This window comes from Anguilla anguilla, chromosome 1 (assembly GCF_013347855.1).
Source record: "Anguilla anguilla isolate fAngAng1 chromosome 1, fAngAng1.pri, whole genome shotgun sequence".
NCBI classification, from domain to species: domain Eukaryota; kingdom Metazoa; phylum Chordata; class Actinopteri; order Anguilliformes; family Anguillidae; genus Anguilla; species Anguilla anguilla.
Genome location: NC_049201.1, coordinates 32,793,495 through 32,818,593, shown reverse-complemented (window position 1 = coordinate 32,818,593; position 25,099 = coordinate 32,793,495). Strand labels below are relative to the sequence as shown.

Here is a 25,099-nt window from a genome sequence, read left to right as displayed (position 1 = left end):
TTTAGTAGCGTCAGTAGTGGATATAAAATAACACAAAAAAAGATGCACGGGATGCTGTAACTCGTTCAGTGAATGCTGTATCCGGAGAAGGGCGCACAACTGATGAAGTAAAAAAAAAATGGTTTGATGTCAAATCTGATGTTTAAAAAAAAATGCTGGTGGGAGTGGGCGCAAGGAATTGCATGTTATGCATTCAAACGACAAAGCGCTTCTCGTCACATTAATACCGCTAATTATATCAACCGGCAGTAAACTGCACCGGAGTAAACCCGTCACTGCACAAAAAATTTATTGGCAGTCATTTTGGTGTCACCACCCCTCTGATGGTGCCTCTGAATAAGTGTTCTCTTCTTCAACATGTCCATGTGTTTAAAAAGTGTTAGTTAAGTGCTTAGTTTGTATTCAAAATTTAAACATTTGCTTTTGCAGTATAAACCAAACATTGCATAATTGAAACCCCCCAAAATAAAAGGTCACGACAATGGTTTGATTTTTATAATTTATTTACAGATGAACTCCCGCTGAGGCAACCACCCACTGAGGCGGAACCTGGCACCTTAATGCTTTGTAAAATAATGAAAATAATAATTAAAAAATAGTATAATTAAAGGAGTACCATGGTGGTTGAACGTGACACTTTCCAGTTGTCTTCAGGCAACAACAAAACAAACGTGCATAATTTTTTTATTCTTCAGTCATTTCAATGTACTTTAAAACGTATTTTTCTAAGCCTAAATTTCCCACGATAAAAATTCACCCGAACCGTCTGGGCGTGGTAATGAGAACTGTCAGTTAGCTATGATTGACAGACCGTGCCCCGTTACCATAGCTACCCCCATGATATGCGCTCTCTTTGGGAGACTGAATTTTCACAAGCTAGCTAGCTTAGTAGGGCTAGTATATCAAGTATCGGTAGATAGCTAAGGTAAGGACGTTGACTTATATCCAATGATAATTTTTGATATCTAGCTAGCCAAGTTAAGATAAAAGCACAACTAAAACGTCCTCATAAAAGCAAACTAGCAAGCTAACGTTATCGATAACATTGCCTTATGAAAGCAAACCTCCTAGCTAGCTAACGTTAGCTAGCTAGCTAAATGAATATAACCAGAAATAATCTAAAGGCACTCTAATTTAAGTGAACCTAACGTAAGTCAAATATTTGCATTGTCTGAACAGCAGGACGGTGAGTCCTGTCAGATTTCTTTACGGGGCGTGGAAATGGGAGTGGTTACTGTATTAATGACGTAGCAAAATGACAACTTTCTCAACCGGTTGAAAATAGGACGATGAATTTAAAACGCATATTTCTCCAAGAATACAGAACGGACATATTTAATACTTTGCTCATTGTGTTTCTTCAATGCCTCTTGTGCAAATAGCACATAAAACCGAGAAAGTGTGAAAATCATCATGGTACTCCTTTAATAAAAATATTATTGTAATTTAAATCCTATAATATTATACAACTGTAGAATTGAAGAAAACGCAATAACCAATTATTTTACACAAACTTACAGCACTCAAATGTGCGTAAGTGTGCTCTTCAGTGTGTAGATTCTGTTCTTACCTAAGAACAAATCCCAAATAAGAAAACATTGGTGAATGTCAGAATCTTCGTGAAAACTGCGTAAGTGCGTTTTAAGAAGAAAATTCTTCTTAAGAACGGTTGGTGAATGAGGCCCAATGTTCACTGACTGAACTGGACTGCATTCCTGGCTATGAACAACTGTACAAAATGAGTATTGTACCTTATCAAACCTGTGTTTTGTAGTTGCTCCAATGACCTTGATATGTACTTTTGTACATGGCTTTGGATAAAAGCATCTACTAAATAAATGTAATGTAATGTCATTTAAATTCAAAAGCTACATGAATTATTTTTTCATACGCATCGATTTGTTTTTTAATGCTACAGCCTAGACCTATGATTGGGAACATTTTAATACATGATCAGAGGCTATAACTTGTTACCTAGCTATTCTATAGCCGAGTAGGCTATATCTTATTCTATATTGTATATTAGTCGGGTGAGAATTAAAACACAACAGATTCAGAAATGAAGTGATTTGTCCTAGATTGTAGGTATTACAGCTCTCCATATCATTATCCATATAGTTACTGTGCGCAGGGTACATAATTTATGCTAGCTAAAATAACAACTTTTGCCAGGTCTTTTTACTTTTAGAAGGCAATAAACATTGAAAATAGCCTACATCAGATATCAAAACAAATAGATACTTTCTGACCTTAAGTGCCTTCTTTTATAGATCTATTATCATCTGTAGTTGACCTTCCTCTCAGGGTTACCTTGTGTCCATTATTATTTCTTTAAAGTTTGTTTTGTTACGACATGTTGTAGCCTACCTTGCAAGAGTCCACTCTTGTTGTCACAAACAATGTTAGCCTGCCATAATGAGGAAGGAGTCTCTGCACCAACACTGTAGTGTGGGGCCGTCAAAGATATGACAAGGATGTGAATCTTGATCAGTGCATTCCAGAACTTATACAGTCACACTTTGTTTTCCCAGCATTAGGCACTATGGTTAGAACGCTTAGGCCTCTAGGCTACAAATTGCAATGCAGACTATGTTTAAAGTTGGCAGTTATCATCCAGAAATGCTGGAAAATCATGAAACTGCTGGTTCTACAATGCACAGCACATCAACTTTCAACCCAGATGGTAACTTTGCTGGACAAACATGGGGATTTGGAGGCAAGGTCCAGCCTTGCCGGTAATAACCCAACTTTAGTACAATCATTCCTGTAATAGGTGAACATTTTCCTGGGTTAACATATCCTGGAGCTACCGTTAGTCTGTTGGAAATACGCACTGATTCTGATCACTCTGTCTACACTGTGTGACCATGTCAGCTATAATCTGGTATGATATGGCTGAAGGGCACTGGACATACATGAGACATGGACATAAGGTTGCAAAGTCTCTTTTGTCCCTCTTCTTTTTAATTATTTTTTTCATCCTCTGTGCCCTTCACTCTTTGATTAGACTTGCTTCCCCCTTTTTTTCCCTTTTTCTATTTTTTTCTGTCTTCCTTTTATTTTCCTATAATCACCTATGTGACCTTCGCCCTTTGATTAGACCGTCCTTCAGAGAATTAATGCCTGTATAGATAAGGATTGTTTAGGCCTGATAATTAAAGCTTACATGTTAAGGGCATTCCAGTTAAAAGCGGAAAATAACATAAATATGATGAAAATATTTTACCTGAAGGTGAAGATCACAGCTGGTGAGATTTAACCATTATTCTTCTACAAGTTCACCTTTAACTGTCTTTAACTTTAATTGTAAACTTGCATGTTCCTTTATTTGACAGCTGAGCAGGATTACCTCCCAACATGGTCATGTTTGAGTTACATTAATATTTTTAGTTGGGCTCTCAATCGATTAAAATATTTAATCGCGATTAATCGCATGATTGTCCATAGTTAATCGCAATTAATAGCACATTTTTTATCTGTTCAAAATGTACATTAAAGGGATATTTTTCAAGTGTTTAACATTCTTATCAACATGGGAGTGGACAAATATGCTTGCTCTATGCAAATGTATGTTTATTTATTACTGGAAAACAATTAACAACCCAAAACAATGACAAATATTGTCCAGAAACCCTCAAAGGTACTGCATTTAGCATTACAAAATATGCTCAAATCATGGCAAACTCAAGCCCAACAGGCAATAACAGATGGGCATATTGACCTGCTAAATTTAACATTACTTAGTAATATGAGTACTCACACAATGTAGTGTGTCCAACTTCACGCTTATAAAGGTTCACGAAAATATCCCGTTTTTTAAGCATTATCACAAAACGATGGACCTCAATGCATCGCAACGACAGACACATTGTACAACAGGTACATTGGTCAGCTAAATTTTCCATTACTCAAAGATCAATCCCTGGATCCCGCGCACTTCTAAAGCAAATCACAAAACGTAATTGTGTCCAACCTCACATGGGGAAAATAAAGGCTCCCTTCTACTGTGTGGGATCAAAACAGGATGATAGAAAATAAAACAAATAAATAAAGTGAGCAGGAAACAGTGGAAAGGGAGTATAATACAGAACTAGGACTCAAACTAGGATATTGCAGTTAGGCTATACTTCCATGTCTTTGGATACAACAGTTAGGCTATACTTTTATTTCTTTGTACCGAGCCAGTTGCTTAAACAGACAAGCCTGTTTACATTGTCGGACGACAGGGCAGCTCCCTTCTTCTGAACAATATGCCCAGACAATGAAAAACTGTACTCGGGAAAACATGTACTCCCACAGAAAATTCTGCTTTATTTTATTGTTAAGGAGTATATTAAATGAGTAAATGGAGTGAAACCGCGAAACTAGTAGTACGGAAATGTAAATATGGTATCACTGTCAGGTGTTTCGTTAGGCTATATCATTTGCAGCATTTATTTCTGATCAAAATAACGTTTTTTAGCTAAGCTGGCTAGCGAAAAAAGTTGCTGATGGATATCGTAACTTTTAAATTTCACATATTGCTATAATGAATGGGAAACATAAACGATACTAACGCATATCACATCAAATCAAAATCAAATCAAATCTTCTTTCTTACCACGAACTACAAATGCCGCCATTTATCTTAATGTGACGTCACCAATCCGGAAGTCGGAAAGGTCGGAGCTCAGAAATAATGCTCGAATTTCCGACCTATAATTCCGTGTTCTACGACCGTTCAGTTGCTTTTTTCACAAGTCGGGTATTTTTTACAGTCTCTGGTCGGACCTCGTTTTTTCACTAGTTCCGAGTTTTGAACGCAGCATAAGGGTCGGGCAACGTTCATCATAACAGAACGTGCGTTAAAAAAATTAGTGGCGTTAAAACAAATTTGCGTTAACGCGTTATTATCGCGTTAACTTTGACAGCCCTAATTTTTAGATATTTTATAAAGGGCTTAAAACCCAGAATCTTTTGATAATAATATTATTGTGCTTAGCCCTGCTACCAACAACATAAAGCAACTTTAATGCACAAATTTGTCAGTTTTCAGATAAGATAGTGGCTGTCTGCAAACACACTCTCACACTTCACACTTCATCAAATTAGCGCAGCCAGGTTGCCCCTTTTCTCTCTCTCTCTCTCAACCATACCCCCTCCCTCATAGAACCAATTAAAAATGCAGATTTTTCTTTAGCTAGTTAGTCAGAGTAAGGGGGAAGAAAAAGTAGTTCTTTGAGGGGCTTAACATTAACATTGTCATGATGGACATTCTGGGGTGGATATCTACTGTTTGCCATGTGAGGAATCTGAAACTTCTACCAGGGCCTGGTGTTGTGTGATGTTTGGTGCACACTTGATCTGACATTTTTGTCTAACAGCTCACATGGCCTTTTAACATTTTAGTCACTGGCTTTTTGGAATATTCAGCTGTCTTTTGGTTTTTGTACTTTGATCTTGGTCTGGGACTATTTTGGGAGAAAGCTGTGGTTTGCTATTTTCTTTCATTAATGTCCTTTGTGACTTTGTCGATGTCTGAAACATTTGTAATTTTTTAAGGTAGTTGAACCTCGTCCTTAGATCTGATGTGAATATTTGTTGTAACTTAATAAATTTCTTAATTTTAATCTGGATGTGAGCCGTACATTTCATAAACGTTGATCCAACATGTTGCTCTGCCTATCAAAAAAATAAATAATTGATATCTTTGATAATAATTAACAAATTAAATCAACAAAATTTATTTTACATGTTGGATAAGTGAGGGGTTTTAACAGTTGATGCACTTGTATTCAGTATTCAGAGTGCTGGATGTCAAACGTGGGTCTTAACTTGTTAAAACTGCTGGATTCAGAGATTAAACATATTTCATATAATCCTCACTTCTTGACTTTTGAAAATGTGTGGGTGTATTCAACCTCTGAATGTGAGTTCAAATATGGTAAAAAGGGTTTTATTAATCTAACTATTGATATTTGTGCCTCAAAAGTTTTCAGGCTTATGTTCTGAAGAGCTTAGCTCTTAGCATAGTGGTTTCTCCATTATACGTAGATTGTGTGGATGTGGTTACATTGGGGAGGTTCAGCCCATTTAGAGCGGATGAGAAGTGATGGGAAATAAGGGTTTAAAATGTTTGTTATTATGTTTCCTTTAAAGAAGTTTGCTGCGTGCAACAGTTGGGGCCTAACACTTAAATAACTCACCAGTTTCTTTAGATATACTTCATATCCCTGCCTGTGACACAATGTACAGCTATAGGAGGGGGGAGACACTTATTTAGTTTCCTTTGTGAGCTGGAATATCAAGGGGATTAACCATCCCATGAAATGTAAGAGAGGCATCACACACCTCCATCAATTAAACATGGATATAGCATTCTTCCAGGAAATTCACCTACGTGTCTCTGACCACTTGCAGTTGCGAGACAGATGGATTAAAGAGCCTTACCACTCACAGTTTCAATCAAAATCAAGGGGTGCAGCAGTTCTTATTGTTATGTCTGTTTAAGCAGTGGAATTTACTGGTGCACCGGCATATGTGTTACTATGCCTTTAAGAGTTTTGGTGGGCGTGGCGGAGCCGGACAGTTTATGTGAGCTTGGTAACCGAGGTTTGGAAAATAAAGTTAACTAAAACTCAGCTCCGGGTCTGGTCACTGTCTGAACATAATACTTATCAGTAAACATGTGCTTTTCACTCCCTTCCAGATTGATGCAGACAATATGGGTTGATATATAACCCTAACCCATGATTACGGACAAATTATACAGTACCCGTTATCCTAACCAGTGTTAATGCCCCTAACTGGGATGACAGCATTTTTGCAAGTCTCTTCACCCGACTACCTGACTTGAACATACATCATCTGATAATAGGTGGACATGGGAACTGTGTGCTGTCCCCCAAGATAGATTGTAATTCAACCAAAACAATACCAAAGTCAAAAGCTTCCCACCTGTTTGTTGACACCTACAGTGTGGCTGATGTTTTATTAATCCCACTGTTCGTTTTCACGGTTTCTGTGCAGGGTAGATCATTTTTCCGTGCCTGCACCGGCTCAGTTGTTAGCATTCAGATTAGCCACTCGGCTAATCGTTATTTTGGTGTTTGGGGACGATTCGTTTCTAGCCTGCAGATTAGCCACTCGGCTAATCATTATTTTTGGTTCCTGTGGGGCAATTATTCTCGCCCTGACATTCCTTGCATTCCTGCAGGATTACCACGGTGATCTGTTTCACCTGTTGGTGAACGCCTTTCGCTGATTACGGATATGGATTATGGATATTTAAAGCGTCATTAGGCAGCGGAACAGTGCTTGAGTGCAACGTGTTTCGCTCTAGCCAGTTCCCTGTCTCTTATCTGAGCAAGGTATAGGAAGTATTTTAGGAACCAACGAATTATAAAGAATTCAGACTTTAGTTTTTTTTTGTTTTGTTTTTTTGGGGAAAAAGGTATTAGGATGGTATTTGTCCAGATTCTGGGTTTGGCGGTTTTTAGGGGTTATTGTGTCACCTTCTGGGCACAATCATTCCGCCTCTTACTAACCACGACTAACCACAACGACGGTTGTGAAAGATATTTTCTTTTTCTCAGCTTCGGTTCGAAGTCTGTTATTGTTCTTTATTTCTCGTTTCCCTGTTCCTTTATTTTTTATACTCCTTATTCCTCAGTTACCCTTTTAGGGGTTTATTATTCATTATTTGGGATATGTCCCTTAGGAGTATAGCACCCTCTTCCTATTTCGTCTCTCACAAGACTTAGTGGTTACCGGACTGCCCTTCGGTAACTTGTAGATCCCCTGTTTGGTCGCGTCTGGTCTTCACACTTCCCCTCCCTCACACTCGTAAGTATTCCTTCTCAGCTGTTCATAAAACATTTTCATGCATTAATTACATTTTAATGGAAAAGCAACTCCTTCATCTGGTTCAGGAATGTGACTACCATGCTCCTCTAAGAATGAAACTTAACCTACCAAGCCCCTTTATAGGTCTTGGAATCTCAACCCTCTGATAAGAAATGTGTAGCTTTTATATCAACACAAATTGATCGCTTAGAAATTAATCAAACTCCACAGATCTCTTCATCTACAGATAATAAGAGAGGCCACATTATCTCTTATAATGCTCAGCTGAGAAAGACTGCAAATGACCACCTCAATAAAAAGTATTGATATTAAATTGGGATTGTTGTGAGTGTTAGGGCCTTTTCACACCTGAAAGTCCGCACCAAGGTCCGAACCAAAGTTCGTGTTTTTTTTACATTGTATACATTTTATCCGGTTAGTCAGGGTTTCACATTGCAATTATGTGAGTGCACTAAATAATTTTACATGACATACTTACGTCCTGTCGTCATCACCTACGTGGGCTATACTTGACTCTCTATACTTGACATTGATTGGTTTGTAAATGGGCGTGCGTCTGACGTCAGCGTGTTGTCAATTCGGCGGGTAGCCTTGAAAAACTTACATTGCTTGAGAAAAATGAATCAACAAATTTGTATCGTTGCCACTATAATATTATTATGGCATTACTACCAGCAGCACCAACTTCAAGCGCAATACTCGAGGCTTGTTCAAATTCAAAAAACGAACGTCCTCGTCGTGCGAAAGTTGTATCGTCGCCGGCAGGAAAGGAGGAGAAGACTGCAAGCAATCCTGCAAGCCCTGGCAACTCCATTTCAGGAGAGACCAATGAGGTGAGTGGCAAATACTTATGTCTCTTATTTTCTTCCATGGTGGCAGTCTATTTAAAAAGATGAGCTGTCACGAGGGATTTATTATTGTGTCCTTATTGCAATGCATTTCTCTGTGCAGTAGCATAAAGAAGACGCTTCCAGTTTAAAACTGTAGCATGCAAGGCTACAGCACTTGGCTGGTGGCTGGTGCTAATTTCCGACCCTGCCTATGTTACTACAAGGACTGAAATGGAACAACAATATTTAAAATTAAATGTTCATGACAGCCTACTGACAGCTATAGGCCTGCAGTATGTCAACATATATATGCTAATAGACTATGTTCATTGCAGATTAATAGTGTGTTTTATAATGTGTTTTATTTAGATCCTCATTTTTTAAATTATTTAACAGGGCTTAATAATTTGTGAATATTATGGTATTTGTATTTATGTGGGTTTTTTTCCTTCGTCTTCTACTTCTTCTTCTCTCGGTTGTTTCCTGCTCTGACGGAAACCACCGGAACTTCCTGTAAATGGTCCGAAAGTCCGAACCACCCAAAAAAATGTTTTCACACTAGAAACGAACCAAACCATGGTTCAGTTTGATCCGGGCCGAGACCACCTCTTTTCGTCAGACCAATTGTCGGCTGTTTGGTCCGGACCGTGGTCCGGGGGAGGTTTCACACCTGTAAATTTGATTCGGATCAAACTGAAAAGTCCAAAAGTCCGGACCAAACGAGGTAGGTGTGAAAGGGCACACCTAAATGCCTAATCCTTCAAAAAGAACTTGACCTCCTGACTACACATAAAGCTCAGTACCTCCTGATTAGAACCCGGTGCACATACTATATACTAAGAGCATGGGGATAAAACAGAGAGGATCCTTGCACAGCAACTTTGTCAAAAGGCAGAAAGTCAGACAATCCCTGAGATTCATGATGAGTCTGGGGCAATATTTATAGACCACTCTGCCATGAACTTAATCTTCTCAAGGTTCTCTAGTCATTTGTATGCAACCCTGTCACTGAAAGATTATTTGATTTTTTTTTTTTTTTTTCAAAACTTCTCACATTTAGACCTCGTAATAGCAGCTGAGTTAGTTTTAATTCATTTCAATTAGAGAGATTGAAATGAATTGAAACATGTAATGAGGGAAATCGCCTGGCCCAGACAGGTACCCAACACAAATGAAGTTTTCAGGCCAATTAGATCCCCTTTTAAATTTGGCATGGCAACAAAGAGGTTGAGGTCACTATGAGAGGTCGAGTGGAACATGAAGTCTTGTTATATGCGGACAACATGTTACTCTATTTGTCTTACTCTTCCTCATCTCTCCCTGTTGTCTTCAACCTATGAAAATAATTCAGCGAAATATCTGGCTAGACAGTAAATACACAAAAGAGTGAATTGGCAGCATGGAAACCTGGCAGCAAGAGACTTGTATGAAATTTGTATGTTTATTTGTACTGCACCCCTCAATTTGTGCAGTTTAAATATTTGTTAAATATGTCTGTCCTGTCTTAAGGATATAGATCATTGGAATCTACTATCATTATCTATAGCTGGTAGAATTAACACCTTAAAAATTAATATATTACCAAAATGCCTTTATTTATTTCAGTATATTGCAATCTTTTTAACTAAAACATTCTTAATTTCACTGAACAAAAGCTCTCTTCTTCATCTGGAACAGAAGGAACCCACACCTTTGTAAAAGACGTTGTCACCAGGGGGGTTAGCATTGCCCATTTTCCATCACTACTATTGGGAAACTAATATTAGAATAATTTCTTACTGTTTGGGAGGGGTCAAAGTAGCTGGTACACCAGATCGGTGTGTTCTAGAAGATACTCCTATAAAAATACTTCATTATCTGCCTTACTATACTCTAAACTGGACCTATCACTAAATATAACTCTCATACAGTTGTTATCCATTCTTTTAACTGGCTCCGACTCGCTCCTAGACTGAATCAACAAAATTACATTTTGAGATAGGGGTAATATAGGCCTTTTATATGCCCTAATAATGAGGAAAAAGATGGATGCCCTGGTCACTTAAAAGTCAGTGGGAAGAGGATTTGGTGACAGACATCTTGGGATCCATGTGGTCACAGATGCTGGAGAAAATACATTAGTCCTCAGTCTGGATGAGACATATCATCATGCAGTTAAAAATGTTTAAATCCCTGTTCCCACTTAACTTCAGCCCCACATGTTATCGCTGCAAGCAAGAACGGAAGACCCTGATTCTGGAGCTGCCCCATGTTGTCAAGCATTTCGCAAAGACTATTTGATACACTCTCCAAAGTTTGAGTTTAATACGGAACGTCAATAGAGTGTTACAGTGATTACATCTTTTGTAGACCAACTCTGGAGTTACTCTATGTTTTTATATCCTGAATTATTGCATGTGTGGTGTGTGTACATTTTTTATTCACATGTATTGCCATTATGTTCACTTATTCTTTACTGTAGATTTCACTACATTCATCTGTCGGCAGGATTGCCGCACAAGGAAAAAATTTAATTGAAGTTCCTTCCCCAGAATTTATATCAATCTATCCGAGTTTATGAAACATCTGACAAAGCGCCAACCAGATAGCGAACCACAACCTGAAATTCTTCATGGTCAGAAAAATCTCAAGTTTGGAGAGGAGCAAAAAAAAAAAAAAAGCCTCAAGCATCAAAAAGAAGCAGATCATTGTGTCCCTTTTGTATCACTGATTGATCTTGGAGGGTCACCTCACATCCACTGTATATCAATTCATATGCCTAAGGTTTAATATTTTAATCAGCCTGGAAGAGTCCTTCATGCTTATCTACACTTTGAGGAGTTGACAGACCATGAATGCAATTTTTCATTCTTTAAATGTGGGTACCATCTCCGGTGGTTGTGATGGATATCCACAGAAAAGTTGCTTTCAGTATGCCTGGTAAGTAAATGGTAATATTTAAAAATTATATTCTAGTTTGGACCTTTTTTAAGAACTTGAATTGCCCAATTGTGCTATTCTGTGGACTTGTATAATGCAACCTTACATATTATGTTATTGTTTTTGTAATCTTCACAGAGTGAAACTGAGCAACCTTCCCAGAATGAAATTGATCAACCTTCCCAGAGTGAAACTGAGCACCCCCCGCCCCGCCCCGCTTGAATCCAACAGCACCCGCCCCCCCAATCCCCCCCCCCCACCCCGCTTGGATAGATTAGTTTAGGGCCACCAAAATCCTAGGGCCAGCCCTGCTTCCCAGATTGAAACTGAGCAACCTTCCTAGATTGAAACTGAGCAACCTTCCCAGATTGAAACTGAGCAACCTTCCCAGAGCGAAACTGAGCAACCTTCCCAGAGCGAAACTGAGCAACCTTCCCAGAGCGAAACTGAGCAACCTTCCCAGAGCGAAACTGAGCAACCTTCCCAGAGTGAAACAGAGCAACCTTCCCAGAGTGAAACAGAGCAACAGGCACGTGCACAGATAGACCTCAAGGGGGGCTTGAGCCCCCGCCCTTTTGCCCTCTCAATCGACAAGTGCCCTTTTGGTCGGTGGTATTTAGAATTTGTATTTTATATAAAGTACAAATTATAAATACCACCAACCAAAATATGATTATAATATATTATATATTATTGATAATTATATTATATTAATTATATATATTATAATATGCACAGGTCCGCAGTTTTAGCGTCATGAGTAAATCGCAACCCCTCAGCTGCAGTACCGGGCGCTGCTATTTTGTCTTGATCGACACAGTTGCCCACTTGTTATGGATGCACACTGCTGTACTTCACAATACTGTGAATTTCCTACTGTGTACTATTTTGCAATGTCATAAAACAAAATCACAGTTGAAACAACAACACTTACGATGCTCAAAATAGAATAAACCAGTATATATCGGATTTGCCAATTTTAGACTAGGGTAAGTTATCATATAGGCTACTAGCCCACAAGCAAGCTAGCCTAGCTAATTATGGTTAGCGATAATTAATGAAAATAGCCCCTTTGTCAAGCAAGATAACTTACAAATAGGCAATGTTTGAAGCATTTCGCTAAGATGAGTGATGTTGTAAGTGTCCCCTTTTCTTTAGTAATGCCACGGACTGTAGTCTGTTTGTTTAGCCGGCTGTTTCAAATGGGTGGTAGTGGCACGCTGCTAATTTTAAAAATTCAGCAACAAAAAAATGCAGTAGCCTGCTTGTGCATGTTATTGATTACTCAGAACGTAAAAAGGGAAATAGGACATGAGAAGAAACACTGAAAAAATGATTGGTTAATATTTAATTGTTTTCCTTAGTAATGTTTACTTAATTGCTGTTAAAACCAAACATATTTGAATAATGAAAACCTTTATTGCCCCGAAGGAAATTTTGCTAGCACACAATGAGCGATACAATAAACATATAACAAATGAACAATAACAGACAGTAATCATAAACAAGTCGTACATTTCAAAAGTGTTTTCACTATATGTCTGGGTTTACATTGGTTACTTCAGAGAAAAAATGTTTATCTTTTCCGTTTACCATTAGATCTGATATTTATTTATTAGTGGACTTGCTTCGGCAAGCCCACTCTTGCTACCTCTCATATTTTTTTTATTATCTGCACTTTCCGGCCAATTTTTCTAGCTCTAACTAGTCCTACAGTTTTTGCACTACATTCAAACTTTTTACACCAAATATGACCAGCTAGTTCCAGACATTGTTGCTTGTATTCAGATTTTTTGAAATATTCAACTTTTTGTGAGCAATTTTTGTGATCACTCCATAGAGGGTCACTCGTGGACGTTTAGTGGGACACACTTCCAACGGCACGTGATTTTTAAGCACAGCTTTATAGCCTAACGTTACTTTAGCTAACCCTAACGTTAGCGTTTCGCCTACTTTAGTTAACCTAGTTAGCGCATACGGATGCTATCCTGCACCTGTGAGTAGGAGCTAATGACACACAGGTACACCACTGATACAGATGTATGGACACGCGGACGCTACGACCACCGATACAGTTGGAGGACAACAAATAACATTACAGAGGTGAGGACATGCCACAGCTAGCTATCTATATAGTTAACCAAGTTTTACTCCTGACACTTTTAGGATTTGACTAATCCCTGGAACATAATCGCTACTTGCTGATCCTCGGCTGTATATGTAACGCTACGGTGCGCCATGGGTCTGGACGGTTTCATGCTTCTTCTGAGCTATGTGCCCTCATTGAAATGCATTGAGGCTTGAGGACACTGCCAGTTGGAATTTGAAGCAAGCCCACACAATTCCTTCAGGAATTGAAATCTTTCTAGTTTTATTTATTTGTTTATAATATTGCATGTGCTTTGTGACAGTGTTTTGTTTTTAGTTATTCCTGTTCCTGTAATAAAGGTAAAAAAAAAAAAAACATTGAAGACTAAACTGTATGTGATGTCTGTGTGAAATGCTGTTGTAGTGTTGTGGGGGATACTATCTGTAGAGCATGAACATGTCTGGATAAGTTTATTGGGTCCAAAAATGAATGATGTATTACTTTAAGGAATTATGTTTCAGAAGACCCAAAACAGGGCCCATAGTGTGTGATTATGAACGCAGTGTCGTGTGGCAATATCAGGATGAAAATAGTGGGGATGGGGGGTGGAGGGTGCCCTTTTTTTTTCAGCTGAGCCCCTGCCCACCAAAATGTCTGTGCACGGCCTCGCTGAGCAGCCTTCCCAGAGTGAAACTGAGCAACCTCCACATAACTTTGATGGACAGGTGGATGTAGAGGCCTTCTGGGATTCCTTATGTTTGGAAATCATAGCAAACCATCTGGTGCCAAGCAGACCTGGGTCAAATACGTATTTGTTTTGGATTCAAATAGTTTTCTATGCTTTGCTGATCTTGTCTGGTGTATTGGAAGCAATGAAATACTCTCAAAAAGTGCAAACCCTGCCTTCTGGTCATACTGGCAGGCTCAATTACACCAGGAAAGATCAATAGAGCACAGAATGGTATTTGAATCCAAAACAAATACGTATTTGACCCAGGTCTGGTGCCAAGTAAGACTTGTCTTGGAAGAAAAAAGAATTGTGTTGTCACCCTGTAAGAATGCGCAAGAAACAATGATTTTGTTTTTGTAGGTGGTGGCGAAAATTCATTTCAGCTAAAACCAAATTTTCATCTTTGGGCACCTTGGATTGGGGGATATGTCAGAAAATCTGGTGTTGTTTTCAATACTGTATAGCAGAAGGTCTACACACCACTTTCACAGTCTAACTTGAGTGATCTTGACATCACAGAAGAAAGGCTTGTGAAGGAGCTGCTGATGCTGAAGGTATGTTAGACAAATGATAGAGGTCATACTTAATCATAGCCTAAATGTATGGATTGTCTGCACAACCTGTGATTTAAATACTTGTGCTGTATTGTGTATAGTGTACTTTTAACAAGTCCCAATTAACCACACAGGCAGTGAGGTGTACAATGCACACAATCTATTTTGAGGCTCAATACTGTCGTTGTTGTGACTGTTACTGTCCGTGGCCGTGTGCATCCATCCCACCAGTCTCACTGCAGGCAGCACATATAAAGGTTAGCACTGATTACATAACTGCCCACAGCTGTGACTGCCGGCTGAACCACTCCCCCATCTCTCCGCCTGCAGCTGGCACCACAACCATGCTGCCCCCTCACAGTACTGTTAATGGATTTTATCAGGTTTATTTGTTGTGTCAATATTCTTGTATATGTACAATTAACAGGTAGATGCTGTCAGGAAACTTTATAGGGCATGCAAGGTAGATGTCAAGGGGTCAAAGCTGGACCTCATCCTGAGACTAAGGCATGAAATGCAAACCAGGTCATTATATGGCAAAATGTTTGAGGTCTGGGGAGCATCAGGTAAATATTATTTGTAAAGCATCGTAATTATAGCTTTGATTTAAAATATTGCAATCAGTAAACACTGTCACAAGTCATAGTAAGGAAATGCAGGCATTTGCCTTAACCATAATTAATTTTTATCTAGGTGGCTAGGCAGTCATATTGCACCCTTGCAATGTGGTGTACAGCATCAAAATCCTTGTAAGAGCCAAAAGTCCACAGGATTTTGCAGATCCCTTGCAATCTTAGGAGCAAATTCCAAATGTCATGATACATGACTTTGCAAGAGGTCTTGCCACTCATACAAATCTGAGGCAGCCAGACGTGACTCCTTTCAATCTGCATGAAGGCCAGCTTCTTGTGCCAGCTGAAGCAAACATAAGGGCTGCAAAAGATGGAAACCTGCAAATACATTTAAGGTGGCTCAAGCAGAAAACGACACCAGCAGATGTCCTTTCATGGAACTTGTCGTAAAGGACAAGTTCCATGAGATGAACATAAAAGATCCCCGTGACCATCAGCTTGTACTTAAATAGCAAGCAAGGTAAACTCTCAGGCTGCGGAACAGTTGTTTGCTCAGATGAGCAAACACAACTACCCTTTGAATGTAATGAAGCCGACAAATCATGGTTTCCTTATGAGAAATGTACTACACCATTACCATGTCATCAAGAACTTCCAAAAGGGCGATGTTCAGATCTCATTGATATACATGACTAAGTAATTAACTGTGTGTGTGTGTGCGTGTGTAGATTGCATATTGCAGGAGTGGGCATGTCAGCAGAGATGAATCTGAAGAAAGCATGTTTTGTATTTGTTGATGCTATCCATCTAGATTGCTATCCAATCAGAACCATGTTCAGATTTTCAGCTAGCCACAATGTAAACTGTCAGTGCATTTGACCTCAATGTATCCTGCCATTGTTAATTCAGTTTTAAAACTTTATGTAAGTGAATTCTGTTAGACTCAATTTTATTAATGTGGTTACTCCAAAATTAAATAGCCAAACTATATAGTCAGTACTTTTCATCGTCATGTTATAGTCTAACAGCACTTGAGATGTGAAACCATAATAATGTTATGAAAAAGATATCATCCAAATAGCTTTTGTAACTGTTAGCTAACATTAGCTAATAGAGCTAGGTAGACTAGGCTATTTGCAAACTACCTTGTAGCCAACATGTTATAGATGCTGTTCCCCACAGTAAACAGTGACAACACCTAACTTGAGATGTTCTGTCTTCGGAAATATTACTCACTTCAAAGCATTTGAAACTTTTATTATTAAGCACAAGGTAGAAACACCTAGGCAACAGTTGATAGCCAGCTAAGGTAGAAAAATTCATAACTGTTAGCTAACAAGTAGTTATCGCACTATTTACCTTTACTAGGCCTACCCAGAGCCGTAGATTGGGCAGGTATGCAGTTACGCCTTAGCGGGGCGGCATGCCCCATACCTATACAGCACCGAGAGTTTACCACTTTGCAGGGTTTCCTACAGAAATAATCACAATGACCACAGACTCTCAGCCTTTAAAAACATTAATTTCTGTACCTTCTGACCCTATTTCAACAAACATAATTCACAAACAACTTCACACGCCGGCACAATAAAGCCCCAAACTGAGGGGATGTTGTGTTTTCTTATTATTATTATTATTTGTCCTGCCAGATTACATCATCTTAATGCAGGCCCACAAACAATACGTCTCCCCATTGAACATTTACCTACACCAGCCAATCCTTCGCCTACACCAGCCAATCAAAGTGTCACATACACACAAGAAAATTTACCATCTCAACACCTAGTCAGTTTGTGGCTCAGTGGTAATGTTGTGGTCTATGGATCGAAGCAAATTTTAAATTTCTTATAAATGCTTATTTGCTCACTAATAATTGTTTATTACGTCTCAACTATTGCTTTTGCACCACATCTACCCTGTCTTTCACCGAACGTATAGACTGTATTATGACATACCATCTACATGTTCAGTTAACCAGCTACAATATATGGATATAACCGCAGGCCATATGGATACAACCGGAGCTCAGCTGTGCTTACTGGCCTGTCTTCTTTAAAACCACAGACAATTTTGACCAAGAAACTTCACACCTTGGACAGCTATTTGACGGTGGCGCACTGGTAATGTAATTGACTGGGAAGTGCAAAGTCAAACGATCGATTCCTGCCACGCCATCAGGCAACTCTTTTCATTTCTTACACTAACAATTTCTTACACTTATACAGTTGCAATCAAAATTATTCAACCCCTCTAACCCATAAGATGTCTTTGTGATGTGAATAAAATTTCATGACAATGTATCAACTAAGGCCTTTCTAAACAGAAATACATGTTTATTAGAACATATTCAAGTGATTTTGAAAACATACAGCTGAGTTTATTATTTGTTATAAGAAAAAAAATGAAAATCTCTCCAAAAAAATCAATGACCAAATTATTCAACCCCCAAAATCAGTACTTTGTGGAATCCTTTAGCTTTTATAACTTCCAATAAACACTTCCTATAAGTGCCCATAAGCCTCTGACACCTCTCTTTTGGAATTTTGGGCCATTCTTCCTGTGCAAATGCTTCAACTTCACCGATATTCTTTGGTTTTCATGATGCCACTGCTTTCTTCAAATCCCACCAAAGATTTTCAATGGGATTTAAATCTGGGGACTGAGAAGGCCAGTCAAGGACATTCCAAGATCGTACCCTGAACCAAGCTTTGGTTGACTTGGATGATTGGGATCATTGTCTTGCTGGAAAGTCCAATGATCACCAAGCTTCAGCTTATGCACGGAGGGCATCACATTCTTCTCCAGAATGGCCTGGCATTTCAAGGAATCCATGGTGCCAGTCATACCCTGAAGATTGCCAGTACCAGAAGCAGCAAAACACCCCCACAGAAGGACTGACCCACCTCCATACTTGACTGTAGGGATGGTGTACTTCTTGTCATAAGCTGCACCTTTCTTGCGCCAGACATACCACTTATCCATGGGTCTAAACAATTCCAGTTTTGTCTCGTCACTCCATAAAATATTTTCCCAAAACTCCATAGACTTATCCAAATGACATATTGCATATTCAAGTCGATTTTTCATATGCTTACTGGTTAAGAGTGGAGTGCGGCGAGGTGTCCGGCCATGAAGGCCTTGCTTGTTCAATATCCTTCTTATCGTCTGCACTGATACTTTTGTTCCAGCTTTCAAAAGGTCATCCTGTAAGCCTTTGGCAGTAATATGAGGGGTTTACTCAGCAGTCCTTACAATGTGCCTGATACCAGTTTATGTAACTTTACTCTTCCTTCCACATCCAGGTAGGTTTACCGCTATTCCATGACTTTTAAACTTCCTTATGATGCTGCCAATTGTGTCTCTTTGAACTTTCTATATCTTGGAGATCTTTTTGTATCCATTGCCTTTTATATGCAATGAAATAATTTCTTCTCTTAACTTTTGAGAGAGCTCCTTTGGCATGTTTGCTAGTCAGCTTCAAATTGATGTGAAGAAGTGCATTGGTGGGATTTATATGTTTATCACAGGTGAAGCAAACAGTATCGTTATGGATTTCCTAAGGGCTTAAGTGTGTTTCCGCAAAATTTAGTCACTCTACAGACCAGTAAATATTTTTTAAATGGTGATATTGAATGGGGGTTGAATATTTATGATATGGCTGAAATACAAAATTTACATGCTACTCGGAAATCTTAAAAAATACATTTAACAGAACACACAAGTGACGTTGTTTTTTTAGTTTCAAGTCTCTCAAAAAGCATACATTTAAAAATATTTACAGTTTCCGCAGGGGTGGAATAATTTTGATTGCAACTGTATTTGCTAAATAATAATTGTCTTTTGCACTTATCAGAACATCACAATCTTCTATGCATATGTTTACCAAAAGTCACTCACGGGCACCCATATGCATTTCATGATGGCACATTTATTGATTTTCTTAAAAAGTTACACCAGCTGACCACTGTGTACTTTCTTGGCTACTGTAGAAAACGTTCTTATCAGCAAACGCCATGTTTCTACATTCATTTTACCTCGCCCTGTTCTCTATCTACCCACATTCAAACAATTTGTACATATGTACTGTCTGCAACACCTCATTAAAAACATTTAAAATAAGAAAACTCATCTCGCTCATGGTCACTATATTTTCTTTGCACTATAGTCTGTGATCATATCAGACTTCACCTACATGCCCATTCTGCTAAAAAAACATTTTGTTTCAACTATTCAATTTCATAATTTGTTGTCATTTCTCTCATACTACTGTTATTTTCTGAAATGGAAAGATTGTCTCTGCTGCTATTCTCCACTGTCAAGTATTCCTACTTGTCACAACTCTTACCTAGTTCTCCTTCTCAAATTCTCACATAAGGTCAGTGATCTAGCTACAGCGAAGAGGAGTCCTACCTACAGCTAAGCGTATCAAAATGCCTTATAAACACTAAAAGTGGATCTCAGAGATCTCAGACGAAATAACAGAAAACGAAGCTCAAATTCAACAAGACTGATAATTTTGTCAATGAAGGCTTATTGGATGGCAGTCAAATCAGTGTGTACCCTGGGGACATTTCTGTTGCGTTTCTGATGGTGCAAGCCTCTTTTATACTTACGCCACCACACTCTTTGTCACAGCCATTGTTTTAAAGACAAGCAGAAGTGCTAAATGGTACATGTTGATCAGACTGTACAAATTCACACAAGGATAGCCATAATCCACAACCGTTTCTTAGCAAGAGTTACTTCACATTTTTACACCCAGGTCGGCTGCGCTACTCATCACAACTGATGCCCCCCCCCCCCCCCCCCCCCCCCCCAAAAAAAAAAGAAATTAATAAAAATCTCGCTCTGCCTCCCAATAAAACCAGTCTACATCCAGGACTCCCTACGCTGTATGCGTGCTTGCATGCATGTATGTGCACGCATACTTCTCATAGTCTACATTTACAGTTGAGGCCAAAAGTTTACATACACCTAGGCTAAAGATATTCAAGCTCAGTTTTTCACAACTTTGCACATTTCATGTTAAAATACATTTTTTTGGCAAGTCAATTAGGACATCTACTTTGTTCACATCAGAGGTCATTTTAAAGCAACCGATTAGACTACAGATTTATTTCAGCTTTAATTTACTATATCAAAATTCCAGTGGATCAAAAGTTTACATACACAAGTTGACTGTCTCTTTAAACAGTCAGGAAGATTCCAGAAATTAACGTAATGACATTTTGAAAGCTTCTGATTGGGCAATTGTTACAATTAGGAGTTAACTGAGAGTTAATTGTATTTAAGGGCCTACCTTTAGAGCCACTGCCTTTTTGCCCTTGATACCATGGTAAAATCCAAGCAACTTAGCCAAGACCTCAGAAAAACATTATGGACCACCACAAGTCCGGTCCCTCCTTAGGAGCAATTTCCAAATAACTGAGCGTACCATGGGCATCTGTACAAACAATTGTATGCGAATATAAAAACTCTTGGGACCACACAGACACTGCATTGTTCAGGAAAGAGGCACAAATTAACTTTCAGGACTAAACAAACTTTGGTTCGACAGGTTCAACTGAACCCCAGGGCACTGGTGAGGGAGTTGGAGGCACCAGTTACTAAAGTATCTTCATTAATTTAGAGAATCATACATCGCCATGGCCTGATAGGCTGTTGTGCAAGGAAGAGATCCCTACTCCAAGACCAGCATAAAAAAGCCAAAAGCTTGCAGGTGATCACCAGGACGAAGACCTGGCTGTTTGGAGGAGTGTTCTCTAGTCAGATGAAACAAAAATTGAACTGTTTGACCATAATTATCAGTGCTATGTATGGAGGAAAAAGGGTGACACCTTTAATCCATAGAACACCATCCCAACTGTGAAGCATGGGGGTAACAGCATCATGGGGGTGTTTTGCTGGAAAAGGGACTGGTGCACTTCAGAAAATAGATGGTATCATGAGGAAGGAGAATTATCTAGAAATACTGAAGCAACACTTCAAGACATCAGCTAGAAAGTTAAAACTTGGTTGCAACTGGGTCTTCCAGCAGGACATTGATCCTAAGCATACCTCCAAAGTTGTAACAAAATGGCTTAAAGACAACAAAATTAAAGTACTGAAGTGGCCATCACAAAGCCCTGACCTGAATCCCATAGAAAATGTGTGGACTGAACTGAAAAAGCATGTCCGAGCAAGGAGGCCCAAAAACCAGTTACACCAGTTCTGTCAGGAGGAATGGGCAATAATTCCAGCAAATTACTGTGAGAAGCTACCCCAAGCATTCAATATAAGTTAAGCAATTAAAAGGCAATGCCACCAAATACTAACAAAGTGTATGTAAACCTTGGACCCACTGAAAATCTGATATAGTATATAACACAGAAAATGTATGGTAACATGAAATGTGTGGATTTGTATGTTTGAATGTCTTTAGCCTAGATGTATGTAAACTTCTGGCCTCAAGTGTAGCTAGTGGCACCGAAATTAATCACTGTCATCTGCGTTGAGATTCCTGTAGGTAACGTTACTGGTCGCATTGAAACTGCTGCCTGCTACCGGTTTTGGCACCAAACCCTATTCATAACTCAGATAGCTACATGACTACTGGAGTCCTTTTTTACACGCAGCAATCAAAATTCTCAGACATGAATCCATTTGACCAAATTATATCAGAATGTTCAATGCATTTGTTTAGGAAAAGTCACAAAGGGGGAGCCATAAGCATTTCATGACAGCAGACATATTAGTCATATTCCAAAACAATGTTATACAATGTTTCCTAAATTATTTCCTGTTATTTAACTTGATTTCATTCAAGCTTGGATTTCAGATGTTCATTAATGGAAATTTTATCAGGAATGTTAGCAATGAATATTAAACCTTTCCTGCCATTTCTTTTAATACATTCATTTGGAACAAAATTTTAAATGTGCCCTCCATGAGGATTCTTCATGACTAAAAGCCCCACAAGGGGATGTTGTCATTATGTTTGGGACATTTTTCTGTGGTTTTGACAGAACTGTATTGTAGAAAAAAATTGTTTGGGCATTCACATCATAACTTTATCTCACACTGAAATGGAAATCTGACCCCTACAGTCCAGAAACGTTCTGCGTTAGTTGGGAACAACATAAAGAATTTCATACACTTTTACAACACCTCATACCTTCTGTATCTGTCTCTCAAAATCCAGGAGAGGTTCATTACAAATGGTCTGTATTATGCTGCATTTTAGAAAGATTGCTGTCTTGTTAAAAACATCATCAGTTTTGTTAGGCTAAAAAATGGAAAGTATGTAAAGAATATCATCAAAAATGCATCTGATATGTTTTTCTGTCTACATTTTGGTTCCATGTCCCAAAATACACTTCAAATATAGTGGTGGAAATGATCAATTAAAAAAAGGCATTTCAAGCTGCAAGGTATGGGTACTTTTCCATCATTTTTACATCTTGGATTCAAAGTGTCCATTGTCATTCTCATTTTCTTTGTTTATTTTACTGGTTTCTGTAGTAGATTTCATTGCATAGCAACAGAGCAAAATGTACAGGACAACTTATTGTGCACTTGTGTTAAGTTGTGCCAAATAGTTAATTTCTGATTCCTGTGCCATGTGTCAGCAGAGTAAGTTGAGTGTGTGAACCCTCACACCAGACCATTACTGTTCCCTCCACCTGTTACTGCACTTCAGCTCTTGAGGGCTCCTGTCAACACCAACATTTCAGATCTGACACTCATGTGCATGGCAACTCTGGTAGGGGATATTCAGATGGGTTCCAGGGTAGACTGATACTCTAGATATGCTATACTTTGGGAGCAGAGCTCAGGGCACAACCACACTGGAAGGCAGTACAGCAGATATGACAGAAGCAGATGCTACTTGGAACATATGATATGCTGTATTTTTAGAAGGTAGTCAATTGACTAAATTCCTCCCATGTCAAGTTAAGAAAAAAAGACTGCAATTATTCATGCTTTAATTTAGCATCTCAATTACCATGACAATCCATGCTCTGAAAAACAATTAACTTTCTTGGTAGTTTAAGTTCAAGAATAAGACCACATACACACACACACACACACACACAAACACACAAATGGATTGACAATTCAAGTATGACACAATACCTTCGGCCGAGACCTCAGCCATGATGCACCGAGGACTATGACTGTAATCCCTTGTATGTTAAAATGTTTGTACTGATATCCTTCCTGTGGAAATAAAACTGTTTTTCCCTGTTAATCCAGTTTGCATAGGGTACCCATGGATGTTGTGGCCTCGAAAAATCAGTTCCCCCTCACCGAAATTACAGTGAACTTGTAATTTACCTCACCCCACACCCCCCCAAAAAAGGCCACAGGATTAAAAAACTGCAGATTCACAGCTCCTTGTTTGTGAACAAGGCAGAAAGGGGGTTGGAGGCTGCATGTGCTCTTCTGACAGAGGGCTAAAGCGAAGGAGAGAGGAGCCCTGAGCCCAGATTGATGGAAAGAACGGATCCTGATGGAAATTTCCTCCCGATATAATTGCGTGTAGGTCAGAAAGCAGGGGACTTGGAGGCCGAGGTAATGCTATCCACCACCGTGCCTGTTTATTCTTAGAGCTCTTGCCACCAGCTGCTTTCTGGCTTGCCTTGTTTGGCTGAGGGGAGGGTGGAGGTAGGTTGGGGGTGCAGGAGGCAGAGACCCAATAGGGTGCCTATGCTGTCATCAGGGAAGTTGGCGGGGTGGACACACCAGAGCCCAGTACCCTCTTGAAACGTGGTTCTGTCCAATAAAATAGACAAACTGTAGAGTCAGGGCTCTGAAATGTCACCAATACAAGAAAACAACAAATGCTGGAGGCTTTTTCCTTATGATCAACAGGGATTGTGAATGATATATTATTTTAAAAGATTAAATACATTTCTTATGGGTATACTGTCAGTAGTTTGAATCTGAAAAGTTACAAGCCCAGTTCTATAACTACTACACAACATTTTTGTCACTTATATGTTAACAAATTCACATCACAGACTAATTAGGTTATTTATCAAAAAAAAATCATGTTGCTTTGCCACTCAGATACTTCCGCTGTTTGGTTTGCGGAGGGGTTTCTTACAGTTGGTGACCTTGATGTGATAAGTTTTGGTTTCTTCCTGTTGGTGACCTCAACGCACCGTTTAATGTATCTGAGGGGTTTCTTACAAATTGTCCTCCTGCAACCTAGATACAAATGTGCTTTTCAACAAAATTTTGACAAAATTCCTACATTCTGTAACTACTGAAGTATTACACATTTATATTTATGAAGACATAAAGAAATATTTAAAAATAAAACACAGAGATTTAAAATAATAACAAAGCAATTCAAAAGTAAAATCGAATATATAGGTAACATAATAGTTTTATAATAGATAATAGTATTGTCTTATGTTTTTTATTCCTCTTAATAATAATAATAATAATAATAATAAATGTATTTTATATAGTGCTTTTCATTATCTCAAAGACGCTTTACAATGCATGATACATACATACAGTGGGCTCCAGAATTATTGGCACCCTTGATAAATATGCACAAAAAATCTTAA

General features: G+C 38.8%; 1 protein-coding gene across 50 annotated transcripts in view; it reads right to left on the bottom strand.

The window, feature by feature from the left end:
• LOC118206174 (titin-like) overlaps window positions 1–24,135 on the bottom strand; it is a 154,072-nt gene extending 129,937 nt beyond the window's left edge. For 49 of the 50 annotated variants that reach the window (XM_035378465.1, XM_035378500.1, XM_035378642.1 and 46 more), the window contains exon 1: window positions 23,655–24,135. In XM_035378465.1, the coding sequence (XP_035234356.1) occupies window positions 23,655–23,676 (22 nt within the window). In that variant the 5' untranslated portion in view covers window positions 23,677–24,135. The remainder of the gene's footprint in view (window positions 1–23,654) is intronic. The other variant, XM_035378918.1, reaches the window with a different exon arrangement.
• Window positions 24,136–25,099: the final 964 nt, after the last annotated feature.